Raw genomic sequence first — 15,902 nt, 5'->3', positions numbered from 1 at the left:
CTCACTTTTATTTTGTTGTTTCTTCGACAGGAGCTTCTTGGAAATCCAAGAGCTTTGACAGCAGCACAAATACGTCTGTTGTGTTTTCTCTCTCACTCTCCCTGCAGGTTGTCGTCAAGGAACCAGTTCCATACAAACAATGTTTCAATCTCAGTCATTTAATTGTTACTTGACTGTGTGCAATGGATGAAACACAGAAAGGGATAACAATGGCATAGTTCCAATTAAAACCACTCATGTGAAACTTATACTTGAGGAATTACTTTCTACTCGCCAGAGGTGGTTAACATTGTATGCTGCTGTGTGTGGAAAGAGACTGATTACATGATGAAGTTGCGTGGTTAAATGCTTAATTGTATTGCAGTTTAAATTAATAGAGAAGAAAAATCAATAGATCAGAGTTTGAGATTAAATTATTCGGTTTAATGTAATTATTCAGGTGTTTGCTTCCCTCACGATTGGGAAACTCGAGTCAAAAGACACAACTTATATCAGTGATTACTACATTGTAGACAATTCATGCGCCATGTGTGACAACTGCACGGCAAAACCTGTGGAAGCTGCTGGTAATTCGATGTTTTGGGGTGGGAAAATGGCAAAGGTTATATATTGTAATTGCAACATGAGTTGCATCAGTTTCATAATTTTTCTCTGTGTGTGTTCTGAAAACAGACTTGGAGAACTTCAAGACCCAGAAACGGAGTCCTGTGAGGGTTCGTGAAGGTCAAGGTGTGGTCTTGCTGTGTGGACCCCCTCCCTACTCTGGAGGTAAGACCACCAACATTCAAAGTGTGACCTTTACCCTTTGTCATTGCAATCAGTCATGTTGTATGTTCTTAAATCCTCAAATGATTGCCCTGTAACATTTTTTATGCAAAACGCATTTTAGCAACTATGGTCTCAATATTTTATGCACATTAACTTACCAGTTATACATGTGTCTTCTGGTTATAAACACTTTTAAAGGTATATATTTTGACTTTGATAATCTTTCTCGCTCTTATAAGAGTAGATCTATCTATCAATATGGATACAGAGATTTTCAAAACTGTTCAGACTTATCATCTTTTACCAAGAAGCTCAAATACTTTTCTTATTCTTTCGGTCAGTGGAGAAGTCTCTCTGTGGGAAGCCTCAGCTGTCAGTCTGGTCTCAAAGCATTTACATTTACATTACATTTTACATTAAGTCATTTAGCAGATGCTCTTATCCAGAGCGACTTACAGTAAGTATAGGGACATTCCCCCCGAGGCAAGTAGGGTGAAGTGCCTTGCCCAAGGACACAACGTCATTTGTCACGGTCGGGAATCGAACTGGCAACCTTCAGATTACTAGCCCGATACCCTCACCGCTCAACCATCTGACTCTCTGCAGAGTCAAGTGAAGGCCTGGGCACACAGACTGGATGGTTTTTATCTAACTCTGACTTTGCGGCGTCGTTAATGGAACTCCTTTCTCGAGGTGTCTTGTTTGCCTTCCAATCAGCCTCTGTAACCATGACATTATCAATGGGGATTTAGCGTCCAGTGCTATTAACTCACAACTGCTAGTGGGCTTCTGTGGAGATGGCCTTTCAGTCATTCAAGCAAACGGGGTAAATATAATTATCTCCGAACCTTTTTTATTTTATTTTTTACCTTCATTTCAATGGGTTTCTGCTGTGTCTTATCAAATGCAAATCAGACACCAGATTGTGAGTCTGGGTGCTTATATATATTTTTTAAACTGTGGGGGGGCGCAATTATGTGCTGACAAGTTTGATGTTTTAATCATGTGCTTCATGCAGTGGTTCAGGTTTTCCTAGGAAGTAGTTCGTCTTCAATTGATGACAACAAATTTGACTTGTAATCACAGAACACTTCACTTAAGTTGGAAAGTGGCGAAAAATTTTTTTATGTCACTTGGTGGTGCTTTTAGATAGGATATAAGTGTATAGTAAAGGTAATGTCGACCTTTTAGGGCAATATTATATAAATTACTTAGAAATGAGTTAGGTTTGGTTTTGTGAAAACTGATTTATGGCACAATTCTAAACAAATAATTGACTTCTGTATGCTATATGTCCAAGTTGTTGGAGTATGTGGTTATTCTTCATGTGGGAAATTACTGTGTCTAAGACTTAGGGGCACAGACTCTCTTGATGATGACAATGAGTTGTGGGCAAACATTGGGATCTCTCCAAAGACTTGCGGAAAAAAACATATTTCAGTTTCCTCCATTGGTTGTGATAGCTTTTTTTGTGGTTATTTTACACTTTTTATGATTTCATTGAAATTACATTTATGATATATATTGGCTGTCACTGTTTAAAAACAACTGCATTACCTTAGAAAACTCATTACCATACCAATCGTGTTTGCCAGGAAGCTAAAAAGGAGTTGTTTTGAGATGCTAGTCAGGTACTGTATCATACGGTGGTGCATGACACACTCCTTATAATGGTCACAGCAGTCAGAGCTTAATACAATGTGTCATCAGCTGTACAGTAGAAGAGGGTTTGCCTTCAGGTCCAGAAGTCGTAGGTTCAAATCCCCCTCTGTACTTTGCTTTGGACAAAAGCATCTGGTAAAGATGCTATCGGTGTAGATGTTAACTATTTCTAACATGACTTCTACTGTAGCAATTAAGGTCACCACTTGCTAAATAAAACATGTTAATAAGAATAGCATTCTGTGCACATTAATTAGCATGTTTAAAGTGTCTGAACCGCATTACTATAATAGACGTCTGGGGTACAGAGAGGGAGATCTCCTGTTCTGTCTGTGCTTCGCTTTGTAAATGGATACAACAGCAGAAACCATGGCCTTTTTAACATTCTGCACTCCTCCAAATGTGTCTGCTGTAAACTTTTTGAGGTTTCACCTCATGTAATCGCACGGATCAGATTAACATAGACCGGTATTGTTATCCGCCCACTTGTGGTGCTCTTTCCATTCTGCTTTTGTTCTTGCATGTGAGATTAGATGTCTCGTTGCAAACTTTGAATTGACAGATGGTCAAAACAGCGGGGCGCCTTTTTACTCTTTGTCTTCACGCGCAGCTTGGCTCGCAGCGCGATGGTGAGGGGTGAGGATGGATGGCACATCCTTTCAAATCCTGAATTAAAAATTTAAACTTCTTTCTTTTTAAACTCGATTTTGTAACGTCTAGGAGATTCCCTTGGCTTTTTGTTGTTCTCGCTTTGTTCGTGCCTGCCGACTGCATTGCGGTGGTGACTGCGTTGCATATTTGACAATTTCTCACTTCAAAGACGTTTTTGTTTGGATGCTTGGAACAGAGGAATTTTAGATTACATTATTGTAAACCCAGTGCTGTATTTTTAGGTGTTTGTTTATCAGATATCCTTTGTAATGTACATCATTGTAATCTTTCTTGTTGATACTATACTTCCGGTATGACAGGATGTCTTCGTCCTTGTGCCTTCCAACACTGAGATGTTTCACTGTACCGGCTCTCCTGTTCCTTGGCAGAGTCAAACATTCTGTGCAATCTGGCAAGGCTGCTTAATTTGGCGAAGCTTTGAACTGGCCTTGAGATTCTCTGTTCACAAGTGTTTTTCACATGAAGGCTTCTTCTTCAGATGCAACTGGAGGTTGTTTTGGCCACAAGAGCTGTAGAATACAGTAAAGCTTTCATTTATTCAAATTGCCCATTTAGCCTTTCATGTTGTGATGGATTGTAACAGTCCCTTCGAGACTGAAAGCGGAGCAGAAATGATCAATTTTCTTGTTTGGTTTTTCCTCCTGTCAGAGTAGATTACGCCTATTGATGGAGATGTTGAGAATGCTGATGTGTGCTTTAGGATGAATCATCTTCCATTTTCCACCATCACTGCAGAAAGTCTCGTCTTGTCACAGCTGCCATGACGATAATGCACGCCGTTCCTGTTCAGCGTTATTCACACACTTTCACCCGGAAAAATCCCTCAGTAGACACATCATCAGTACATGTTACATTTAGTCATTTAGCAGACGCTCTTATCCAGAGCGACTTACAATAAGTACAGGGACATTCCCCCGAGGCAAGTAGGGTGAAGTGCCTTGCCCAAGGACACAACGTCATTTGTCACGGTCGGGAATCGAACTGGCAACCTTCAGATTACTAGCCCGATACCCTCACCGCTCAACCATCTGACTCTCTGCAGAGTCAAGTGAAGGCCTGGGCACACAGACTGGATGGTTTTTATCTAACTCTGACTTTGCGGCGTCGTTAATGGAACTCCTTTCTCGAGGTGTCTTGTTTGCCTTCCAATCAGCCTCTGTAACCATGACATTATCAATGGGGATTTAGCGTCCAGTGCTATTAACTCACAACTGCTAGTGGGCTTCTGTGGAGATGGCCTTTCAGTCATTCAAGCAAACGGGGTAAATATAATTATCTCCGAACCTTTTTTATTTTATTTTTTACCTTCATTTCAATGGGTTTCTGCTGTGTCTTATCAAATGCAAATCAGACACCAGATTGTGAGTCTGGGTGCTTATATATATTTTTTAAACTGTGGGGGGGCGCAATTATGTGCTGACAAGTTTGATGTTTTAATCATGTGCTTCATGCAGTGGTTCAGGTTTTCCTAGGAAGTAGTTCGTCTTCAATTGATGACAACAAATTTGACTTGTAATCACAGAACACTTCACTTAAGTTGGAAAGTGGCGAAAATTTTTTTTATGTCACTTGGTGGTGCTTTTAGATAGGATATAAGTGTATAGTAAAGGTAATGTCGACCTTTTAGGGCAATATTATATAAATTACTTAGAAATGAGTTAGGTTTGGTTTTGTGAAAACTGATTTATGGCACAATTCTAAACAAATAATTGACTTCTGTATGCTATATGTCCAAGTTGTTGGAGTATGTGGTTATTCTTCATGTGGGAAATTACTGTGTCTAAGACTTAGGGGCACAGACTCTCTTGATGATGACAATGAGTTGTGGGCAAACATTGGGATCTCTCCAAAGACTTGCGGAAAAAAACATATTTCAGTTTCCTCCATTGGTTGTGATAGCTTTTTTTGTGGTTATTTTACACTTTTTATGATTTCATTGAAATTACATTTATGATATATATTGGCTGTCACTGTTTAAAAACAACTGCATTACCTTAGAAAACTCATTACCATACCAATCGTGTTTGCCAGGAAGCTAAAAAGGAGTTGTTTTGAGATGCTAGTCAGGTACTGTATCATACGGTGGTGCATGACACACTCCTTATAATGGTCACAGCAGTCAGAGCTTAATACAATGTGTCATCAGCTGTACAGTAGAAGAGGGTTTGCCTTCAGGTCCAGAAGTCGTAGGTTCAAATCCCCCTCTGTACTTTGCTTTGGACAAAAGCATCTGGTAAAGATGCTATCGGTGTAGATGTTAACTATTTCTAACATGACTTCTACTGTAGCAATTAAGGTCACCACTTGCTAAATAAAACATGTTAATAAGAATAGCATTCTGTGCACATTAATTAGCATGTTTAAAGTGTCTGAACCGCATTACTATAATAGACGTCTGGGGTACAGAGAGGGAGATCTCCTGTTCTGTCTGTGCTTCGCTTTGTAAATGGATACAACAGCAGAAACCATGGCCTTTTTAACATTCTGCACTCCTCCAAATGTGTCTGCTGTAAACTTTTTGAGGTTTCACCTCATGTAATCGCACGGATCAGATTAACATAGACCGGTATTGTTATCCGCCCACTTGTGGTGCTCTTTCCATTCTGCTTTTGTTCTTGCATGTGAGATTAGATGTCTCGTTGCAAACTTTGAATTGACAGATGGTCAAAACAGCGGGGCGCCTTTTTACTCTTTGTCTTCACGCGCAGCTTGGCTCGCAGCGCGATGGTGAGGGGTGAGGATGGATGGCACATCCTTTCAAATCCTGAATTAAAAATTTAAACTTCTTTCTTTTTAAACTCGATTTTGTAACGTCTAGGAGATTCCCTTGGCTTTTTGTTGTTCTCGCTTTGTTCGTGCCTGCCGACTGCATTGCGGTGGTGACTGCGTTGCATATTTGACAATTTCTCACTTCAAAGACGTTTTTGTTTGGATGCTTGGAACAGAGGAATTTTAGATTACATTATTGTAAACCCAGTGCTGTATTTTTAGGTGTTTGTTTATCAGATATCCTTTGTAATGTACATCATTGTAATCTTTCTTGTTGATACTATACTTCCGGTATGACAGGATGTCTTCGTCCTTGTGCCTTCCAACACTGAGATGTTTCACTGTACCGGCTCTCCTGTTCCTTGGCAGAGTCAAACATTCTGTGCAATCTGGCAAGGCTGCTTAATTTGGCGAAGCTTTGAACTGGCCTTGAGATTCTCTGTTCACAAGTGTTTTTCACATGAAGGCTTCTTCTTCAGATGCAACTGGAGGTTGTTTTGGCCACAAGAGCTGTAGAATACAGTAAAGCTTTCATTTATTCAAATTGCCCATTTAGCCTTTCATGTTGTGATGGATTGTAACAGTCCCTTCGAGACTGAAAGCGGAGCAGAAATGATCAATTTTCTTGTTTGGTTTTTCCTCCTGTCAGAGTAGATTACGCCTATTGATGGAGATGTTGAGAATGCTGATGTGTGCTTTAGGATGAATCATCTTCCATTTTCCACCATCACTGCAGAAAGTCTCGTCTTGTCACAGCTGCCATGACGATAATGCACGCCGTTCCTGTTCAGCGTTATTCACACACTTTCACCCGGAAAAATCCCTCAGTAGACACATCATCAGTACATGTTACATTTAGTCATTTAGCAGACGCTCTTATCCAGAGCGACTTACAATAAGTACAGGGACATTCCCCCGAGGCAAGTAGGGTGAAGTGCCTTGCCCAAGGACACAACGTCAGTTGGCATGACCGGGAATCGAACTGGCAACCTTCGGATTACTAGCCCGATTTCCTCACTGCTCAGCCACCTGACTCCCTGAATCATTAACATCCTGTATGTTCCGGTATCCTTGTAGGACCCAGTCTTGCTGTGTTTCCTGTGGTTCTGATCTACAACATTTTGATTATGGCACTTTGAGTCAAGAAAATGGTGTTATAAAGTTTATTATTACCATTATTATTATTATCCTTTCTCCGTTTGTCGCACAAAATGCCTGGGATTTCAGACTTCCATATCCACGTAGCCATAGTTACGTGATAAATAAATAACTTTATTTTGAAAGAAACTCTCCCGCTCCCTAAACCATTTAACAGTCATTTAAGAGTCTGAGTTGGATTATGTACAGTAAATTACTGAAAATACTGCATTGGCGAGTTTGATTACATCTCTTCATCTCTACACCCAGAACGCCAGATACTGTACTTAGCTCCACCAACTTTGACTCGCATCCCAACCCCAACTGAGAAAGACAGAATAGACTCGTCCGTGAACCAGCAACCGCTGCCGTCGGTTTCCGGTAACAAGGACAGAGACACTCTGATTGGTCAGTGAGGTGCGGAGTGCACGGAGGTAACTTCAGAGTGATTTATTCCCTAATTACCCAGGACACGCACCTCTCTGTCTCTCTCTTGAAGTGGGAACGGGCAAGCAAAGAAAAGTAGTAGTAAGGATTCAGCAACTTCCCAGTCTGGAACAGAGAGAGGAGAAAGGAGTCCAAGAAAACTCATGTCGTCTTCACGTCTCATTCCCATGAATGGAGAAATCGAATATTGCACTTGTAAGAAGAATGCAATGCAATCACGGGCGGTTTTAAAAGGTTTCAGTATACGTGAAACCTTTTGAAAAATGTTCCAAAACGGCAAAGCTGTCCACCCCAAACTTTTTACTAAAAACGAAGAAAAATGTTCCAGCGGCATCCTCAGTTATTGTAAAAACCTGTCCCACCCACATTTGAAACAATCCTATGCCCCTGAAAGCAACTGTACATACGACAGCACCATGATCAGCATGGACGGCGTGATCAGCTCCACAGTGTCGGGAATCCAAATGTGCCTCGTCACCCTTTGAAAGCTTGACTCATGTATTATTCAACACGCCATTATTTCATGTTAATGATGCCGTTGGAGAGAAGAGGCTCAAGAATGCTGCAGGACGTGAACTTTGTTAACGCTGTGGCCAAAATCATAAAGGCCAGTCCAGAGAAGTCAGTCTTGTCTGCTTTCCTAAAGCCCGGATTAGGAACCAGTCTCTCTCTCTCTGTATCTCTCTCTCCTTACTCTTTTTGTCTGTTTTTTTATATATGTTTGTTTCTCTTTTCTGTCTGGCTGCATGTCTGTCTCTGTTTCTCATGTCTCTCTCTCTCTCTCTCTCTCTGCCTGTCTGTCTGCCTGTCTCTCTGTCTGTCTGCCTGTTTGTCTGTCAACCAGCTCTGTGTCCTTCTGTAGTTTCTGAGTGGTTCCATGTTCAGAGTCAGACCTAATGCACTCGACCTCCTTTCACTAATGGAAGCAGACCTTTCAGGCTTCCTGAAGGCAGAAATCTCTTGTTCTCTCTCACACACAAGCCCAGAACAGAGGATATACGTGTGTAGTATGAATAGGCAGTTTTGTTACCAGTAGATTACCTAACCTATGTTATTTACTGACCCTTTTTGTATGTGATGTTGAGGGTTTTTTCATATCTGTATGTTTGTATTGTATTATTTCAAAAAGCTAACTTCACTTTTGAATTCAGTGCTGAAATGACATGGTTTTACTCAAGGGAAATATGTAATATCAATACAGTTTTCTGTCATGTTCAATTTATTCAGTCCACCATAAATCATCAAAAGAAAATTGATTTTTCCCTCCATATAAACCATTAATCAGAACCACGAATGAATATCTGTCCCTCTCTGTCATTCATTACGGCATTATTGCACTGTTGTCCATCTACCAAAGCTCTCAAGTGTCTTGGCAGAGATAATGTATCTACTTCCAACTTCCTCTTTCCTATCATTAAACTTTAACCGGCCCAATTAGTAACCTTTCAGTTCCTGCTGTACCACTTTGTACTGCCCTGCACCTTTGGAAAATATTGTAAAAAAAAACAACCATTAAAAATGCATCGTTTTGTCAGGATGAGGGGGAATGTTTTATTAATGGCAGAGGAATATCTTACAGCTGTCTCTCTTAGTGAATGTATCATGCTAATAAAGATGTTGCAACTCACAGATGCTAAGCAAGGCTATGCCCATTGGGAATGTGAAAACAGCCCAAGTCATTTACATACTGTATATCCTGTCATCCAGTCTTTTAAAATCTGTTTAACTCTGTGATGCGTACAAAGGCTTGTACCTAGAGCTTGGATAACTATGCACTAACTTAATCTAGCATCGTATTGGACAGTGTAATTGCCATCAACTCGTTAAGTAAAATAATATATGTGGTTGTGAAGTCATTCAGTAGCAGCACTAATGCACGTTGTTTTGTGGTTAGCTGATTGGCAGATGCTGTAGCTTAGTACTGAAGAACTCTGGCTCAGGGCTTGTTCGGAGCAATGCTCAATTCATCTTCAATTATTCCCAATACAATAATGCAGAGTCATCGTTTACACCCAAGTTTTGATCAACAGCAAAGATTGCTTTTGGGACAGGGATGCAACTCGGTCCAGAGCAATTTATCCCAGTGTCAATATGTCAAAACACCATCATTCCTTTTTATAATGTTCTGGTTGGGTATAGCACAAAAAAAGGAAAGTCTTCTCCATGTTCACACAGTGTCAGAGAATCTCTGCTATTTTCGTTAAGCTGTAGTACTTATAAATGATAAATGCTATGTCCAACCGTGAAGGCTTCATCTTAAACCAGAGAAGATCTGCTTTCGTGAGCCTCACATATGGTGAGTCATAACAACTAGAATTTTAGATAATTTACAGTTTGGTCTCCTCTCTGCCTACCACAGAGGGATGTTGTTGGAAAAATTGAAGATGTTACACATTTATCCTGTATAAGAATGATTCTGTGTTCAGTATTCCTTGGGTGCAAAGAGAGGCCTACCCCCAAATCTGAACTCTGGGTAAACATACAGAACCCTTATCTTGGGGCTGAGGACTTAGAAGAAGTGTTTTTTTTTTTTTTTAAGGAGATACTTTGTGACAAAGACTAAAGGTGGAGACGCAAGGTCTGGTGACCACTTGTTGACACCTATGTGAAGGAGTTTACGACCCCAGGTGGGTATTCCAGAAAGCAGGTTATGCAACATAACCGGGTAAGTTAACCCACCAGCTGATTCACAATGTTGCAGCAACTTACTGGCAATGTTGCTACAACGCTGGGTGTCAGCTGGGGAGTTAACTTACCCAGGTATGTCACATAACCTGCTTTCTGGAATACCCCCCAGGACTGGAGATCCTGTTGTTGTGTTTCAATCAGGGTTGATGTCGTAAACACGCAAACACGTAAACACGCACGCACACGCTCGCCAGGTCTATGCAAAGAGCCAATGAAGAAGAGCCATGGGACATTTGCATGCCTTTGTCTTAACCAATGACTGTAAAGAGCAGGGCTGCTTAAATAGGTAGCTAGCACAACATGCTAGCAGACAAACTTGTAGCACAATGGCGTGTGATGTTTTTGTCTCCTTGTGGGCCGGCCGCAAGCAATAAAGCTTTCTTAAACTTGTTCACCGACTGACTGTGCAATGCTTGATAGATTAATATTTCCCACAGATGTGTTCCTGACAGGGGCAGATCAGTAGTAGATCATATTTGTCATTCCTCTGCACCTCACAATATGTTACAGCGTGGTCCACAACACACTTGGCGCTCTGGAAACATAACTGAAATAAAAATTCAACTTTTCTAGCTCACGTTCACGTGACTTTCCTACCTTCCGCAGAGCTCACGTTCACGTGGATCTTCAACGAGTACCCGTCATTCGTGACTCAGGACACCCGGCGCTTCGTCTCCCAGAAGACGGGCAACTTGTACATCGCCAAGGTGGAGCCCTCAGACGTGGGCAACTACACCTGCGTGGTGACCAACACGGTCACCAAGAGTAGCGTTCAAGGACCCCCCGCCCCCTTGGTGCTCCGCGTTGATGGTGGGCTCCTTACTCTTTTGTATTCAACCTTTTTTGAAATAAATGAGGATTTTTATAAAACCATCATCAAACTGTAATCCTATGAAAAATTTTGGATTTTGAATGCGTGCATTTGTTTCATCTGTAAGGATTAACACTTTGTTTACACTGTTCAAGGCATCATGGGTGAATATGAGCCAAAGATTGAGGTTCAGTTTCCAGAGATCGTGCCAGTGGCGAAGAGCTCTACGGTGAAGCTTGAGTGTTTTGCTCTGGGAAAGTAAGTACACGGGGACAGACAGGGCATCTGTACTTGTACGTCGCTTTCGAGAAAAAGCAACGTACAAGTAGATTGCTAGATTAATAGAATCCAAAATATATTTTTCGTCAACTGAAAAAGGCAGTATTTTTACTGCTATCATACACAATTAGCAAGACTACTTTTGCTTCTTTGCATCATTTTCCAGACAGCATTGTAAAGTTATAGCTTATAGTTTCCCCAAAAACTTTAAAGTTAGCTGGTAACTGTAAAGAGTCTATAAAGTTGTTGACAGACAGGCGGAGTAAATACATTCAGTTGTGTGTCTGATGTTGACTTTTATCTCTGTGTTGCCAGCCCTGTCCCTACCATCAGCTGGAGGAGGGTGGACGAGGTTCCTTTCGGCCGGAAGGTGGATGTGAACAAGGCCAGCGGCGTTCTGGAGATCCCGTACTTCCAGGCCGAAGATGCAGGACTGTATGAATGTGTGGCCGAAAATGCCAGAGGGAGGAACACCGTCAAAGGAAAGCTCTCGTTCTATGGTAGGGTGGTGGTTTTGGGGGGGGATTCGAGGCTGGGGTCGTATCTGAACAGGATACTATGAAACTGTGTCGCACTGGAACATTCCTGTTATCGAGGGACTATAAACAACAAAATACAATTTAGATAATTTATAGCACTGTTGTCTAATCGTTTTTGTCAAAAAGTCATATTTCTGACAGAATTCCCATTTGTTGTAAACTTTTATCACTGGCCGTATACAGTATACCTGCATCATAGAATGAAATGGCATTGTAAATTAAAGTATTATCAATAGTTCATTCTTGACAACCTCTTTATTGTGCCAGAGGCTAACCAGAAGCGTAGACCCCCACAGATTTATACCTGACTTCAGGGAAAAGGGATTCAGTCCCCCAACGACTCCAGTCATTGGCCATTTACTGAGGAAGCTTGGAAGGTCTCCACCAAAGCTTTAATGGGATTTCAAAGCCTAATTTGACTGTTAATGCATTGATGACAGCCCACCAAGCCCCTGCTGGGATTTTTCGTTTTAAAATCATCGAAATCCATATATTTTTAAATGTTATTCCGAAGGAAGCGCCTTTGATATGATAATATGCATTCTCTGTACCTGCAAGTCAGATGAAAGAAGCTTCCCCTCACAGCTGTGGCACAAACACTTGACATTGGTCTCAAAGCCCGCTTTATTCAGCTTTAGTTGTATGGGAAGCGCTGTTTGTCCTTGTTAACTTTCAGTGCTGTCTTCTTTCAAAGCCACACAAACTGGCTCCACGCCAGGTGATAAAAATCTGTAATCTCATTTTGAGCTCCCATGGACTGGTGCCTGTGAGACATCCATCAACTCTATAGCAGAATAAGAGAATCAATACAGGGATCTGGTGCTCCCAGTAAGGACCCACCGCTGGCTTCTGCTCCATATGGGGCGGTGTAGTGCTTTCAATTTCCCACTTAATAGCTCTTCCGAGTTCCACATAATTTATGAAATAAAACCATGTAGTGGTCAGATGCATTTGAATGGGCCTGCGCCAGATCAAATTGACTCCAAGAAGTTCTGCCGTCTTCCTTTCATTATCTAATCATTGGTGGTCCCATTTGTAATAGCTTGGGTGGTTGTCATTTGGTATCTGTTTTTGTAAAGTAATGTATTTTCAATTTAGCATTGTCTAAAAGCTTCCTGGAGCATTCATCATAAGGTAGTAGGCTACTGTGCAGAAGAGGAAAAGAGACAGAGGTTGTTGGTTCGATCCCTATTCCTTAGAGAGGCGAAAATAACACTTCTTACAGGGCCTTAATGTTAATTGAATTAGGCAGAATTTGGCTTTGTCGTGACACTCTTCAGGCGATGCGTTTGGCGAGCCTGTTTCAGGAGATAACAAACAGAAAGTGAAAATAAGCAACATAAAACGCCCTCAAGACTTTTGGGCTTATTGCTTTCCAGCTTCTTACTGTCCTTGTTCCCCTTCCCTGCGTTCCCCGAGTTTGTGAGAATATTATATAAATATGAGACAGAATTGTCCCCCAAAAATTATATTTATATAACCTTTTAATGAGTGGACACTATCTTTTGAGAACACCCATTAAACACACTATAAGTCAGCTAAGTAAGGAGATTGTATCAATTGCATACAGTGGTGTATTGTTGATTGCACAGTCTGTACATAGTAAACTTAGCATTCTAATGTGTTTTGGTCCTTTTCCTTGTTTACCACAATGTTTTGACGGCGCAAACACATGCACACTCAATTACACACACAGGTATAGAAGCACACAAGTGTACGGCACACACGCGCTCGCATACAAACACACGTTCAGGCTTCACGGAGCTTTTCCCGACCCTGGACTAGCCTACAGTATTTATGAGGAGGCTTCTGACTATGAATCCTCTGCTATTGTTGCAAGAGATAAGACTGCAGTCATTTATGTGACAAAGAAACCACTCTCGTGAATAAATACTGCACCATTTCAACACCGTGAAAAGATTCTGGATTTCCTCAAGTCGTAAACAAAACTGCTTTAAAGAAATGCATCAGTGAAATACATCTATGGTGTATACATTAGTAGATACTAATTGTCGTGTTTGTGCTGGTTTTATTAACTAGTTATTGCTTGACACTAACAAAGACCTCCGTGTCTGAAAATCTGTTTCGAAAAACAAACAAACTAGCATCCAATACCCAAGCTGTAGGCAACGTTGCAGCCCAGTAAATGGTTATGACAGAGGAACAATACAGTAGCTTTCCTGTTAAAGCCACCCCTCTTAACCTTGTATTGCTGTTATTTCTTTTCCCAGTGAGGTCAGCCTTGGGTTAATGAGAACTTGGTTGATTAATGGCACACTTGGTTGCTTCATTAACAAACTAATTGCCTGCATGGTTGATCCATCGATTCCCACACTAACTATGACCCAGTTGCAATTCCTACCCACCCCACAGCGCGATGTCTTCCTTCATTAGCGAGACGCAGGGCTCTGCAGTGTTGTCGCCCCTCCTGCTGACTGTGCTCTGCCCTCCACAGCGCCGCCTCACCTGATTGAGAAGCCCGAGGATGCCCAGAGGCCCATCGACGACACCCTGGTCTGGGAGTGCAAGGCCAGCGCCAAGCCTAAGTCCTCCTACCGCTGGCTGAAGAACGGAGAGTCTCTGGACCCCATGGAGGTATGAGGACCGGAGGGCTTTTCCAGAGGTCGCTCGTTCATAGAGCTGCTTCGTAAATTGAAATGTAAATGTAGATTTATACATGAGGATGTTGTCAAGGGAAACTGGTAGTGAGTGTGGCTGCTTCAGGATAGCTACAGGATGTGCTGAAAAGGCTTTTGCCATAGATAAGAGCACATGTTTTAAACAATTTAACTGGCTGTGGTTATCCTATATTCGTTTTGTCCTGGAGTATAGTGGTGCCGTGCAGAACATTATGGCATAACCAGCTGCACAAGAGCTATTCTTGAATCACCAAACTAGAATCGTGTGTACTCTGACCATATTTTTTTGATTAAGTGGAAATCAAACAAAACAAATCAAGTCACTTGTAGCCTCTCCATGTTTTGGAAACTGTTTTTTGTTTGTTGGGAACATACAAAAGTCATAGCAGGTGCTTTTATTTGGCAAAAAGAGAATAGGGGTAAAAACACAACCCCAGGAGGAACTGAAATTGGCATCAAATATCCCTGTTGCCATGTGGGTTTGTGTAAAAGGTGCCAAAATGATGCAATTTTCCTCTAGTCGTCAAACTCTGTAATCTGGTGTTCAATCTCCCCTATCTTCCTACCATTAGATCACTTTTCCCCCCATGGAAGGAAAGCAAGCTTATCATACTGAGTGGATCGCACATTCACGCTTAGTTTGTTATTGTGCTGGAGGGAGTGTGTTTTGGAGGTGAGAGGCTTTTAAGGCGTTTGTGGCCTCGGCGAACGAAGACTGTTGATGGTGTCTGGGCGTCGAGCGTGTTTGAGCGGATGTGTTAAACATACGAAAAACATTTCGTTTAAGCGCAGGGCAGTTTCAGTGTGAGCTTCTGTAGTGCAGTAGAGGTTAATCACCAGATCCGTGTTTTCAGCTAATTTGCTATTAGAGTTTGAAATTGCTTCTTTAGTACCAACGGTATTTGTTTGTCTGGAATGTTTGTTCTTTCGATTTGTTGATTCAAATCTGAATCTATATCTTCCATCTAGATTATGCCAGCCTGTCAGAAACATCACTACACCCGGTGTCCCTACACCTTGTTCAGCACGGATATTTTGAGTAACATTGTATTCTAAATCTCTGTCAAGAGTAGGGCAAGGTAACAGGCTTCCTGTACACTTGGCCATATTAATAAGGGAGAGTGTTACCATTTTCCAAATGCCACCGTCAGTGGCGGCAACATTTAATCAATTTCCAAAACCCAAAGGTCAGAGATGTAGTGAGAGAGGAGAAGGAGAGTGAGGAGAAGGGTGCCATTTGTTATTCCTCATTACAAAGGATCTATCCACTCCTCTACTCTCTCTCTCTCTCTCTCTCTCTCTCTCTCTCTCTCTCTCTCTCTCTGCCTCTTTCCTTCTTTCATTCTTTTTCGCTCTCTGTCATTCCCTCCCTTGCCCTTGCCCTCTACCTCTTCCTCTCTCTCTTTCTCTATCTCTCATTCCCTCACTTCTCTCCTCTCTCCCTCTCTCTCTTTGTCTCTCTCCTCCTAGTTCCAGTATCACATCAGGGCA

At 41.6% G+C, this 15,902-nt stretch overlaps 1 protein-coding gene across 2 annotated transcripts in view; it reads left to right on the top strand.

The window, feature by feature from the left end:
• Nucleotides 1–15,902, top strand: part of cntn3a.1 (contactin 3a, tandem duplicate 1) — a 53,235-nt gene that overhangs the window by 15,955 nt on the left and 21,378 nt on the right. The window contains exons 4-9 of one of the 2 annotated variants that reach the window (XM_067239276.1): nucleotides 673–768; nucleotides 10,750–10,953; nucleotides 11,110–11,212; nucleotides 11,549–11,733; nucleotides 14,228–14,367; nucleotides 14,798–14,800. In XM_067239276.1, coding sequence (XP_067095377.1) covers nucleotides 673–768; nucleotides 10,750–10,953; nucleotides 11,110–11,212; nucleotides 11,549–11,733; nucleotides 14,228–14,367; nucleotides 14,798–14,800 — 731 coding nt within the window. The remainder of the gene's footprint in view (nucleotides 1–672; nucleotides 769–10,749; nucleotides 10,954–11,109; nucleotides 11,213–11,548; nucleotides 11,734–14,227; nucleotides 14,368–14,797; nucleotides 14,801–15,902) is intronic. The other variant, XM_067239275.1, reaches the window with a different exon arrangement.

The sequence above is a fragment of the Osmerus mordax genome, chromosome 7 (genome assembly GCF_038355195.1).
Source record: "Osmerus mordax isolate fOsmMor3 chromosome 7, fOsmMor3.pri, whole genome shotgun sequence".
Taxonomy (NCBI): Eukaryota; Metazoa; Chordata; class Actinopteri; order Osmeriformes; family Osmeridae; genus Osmerus; species Osmerus mordax.
This window is presented reverse-complemented; position numbering and strand designations above follow the sequence as displayed.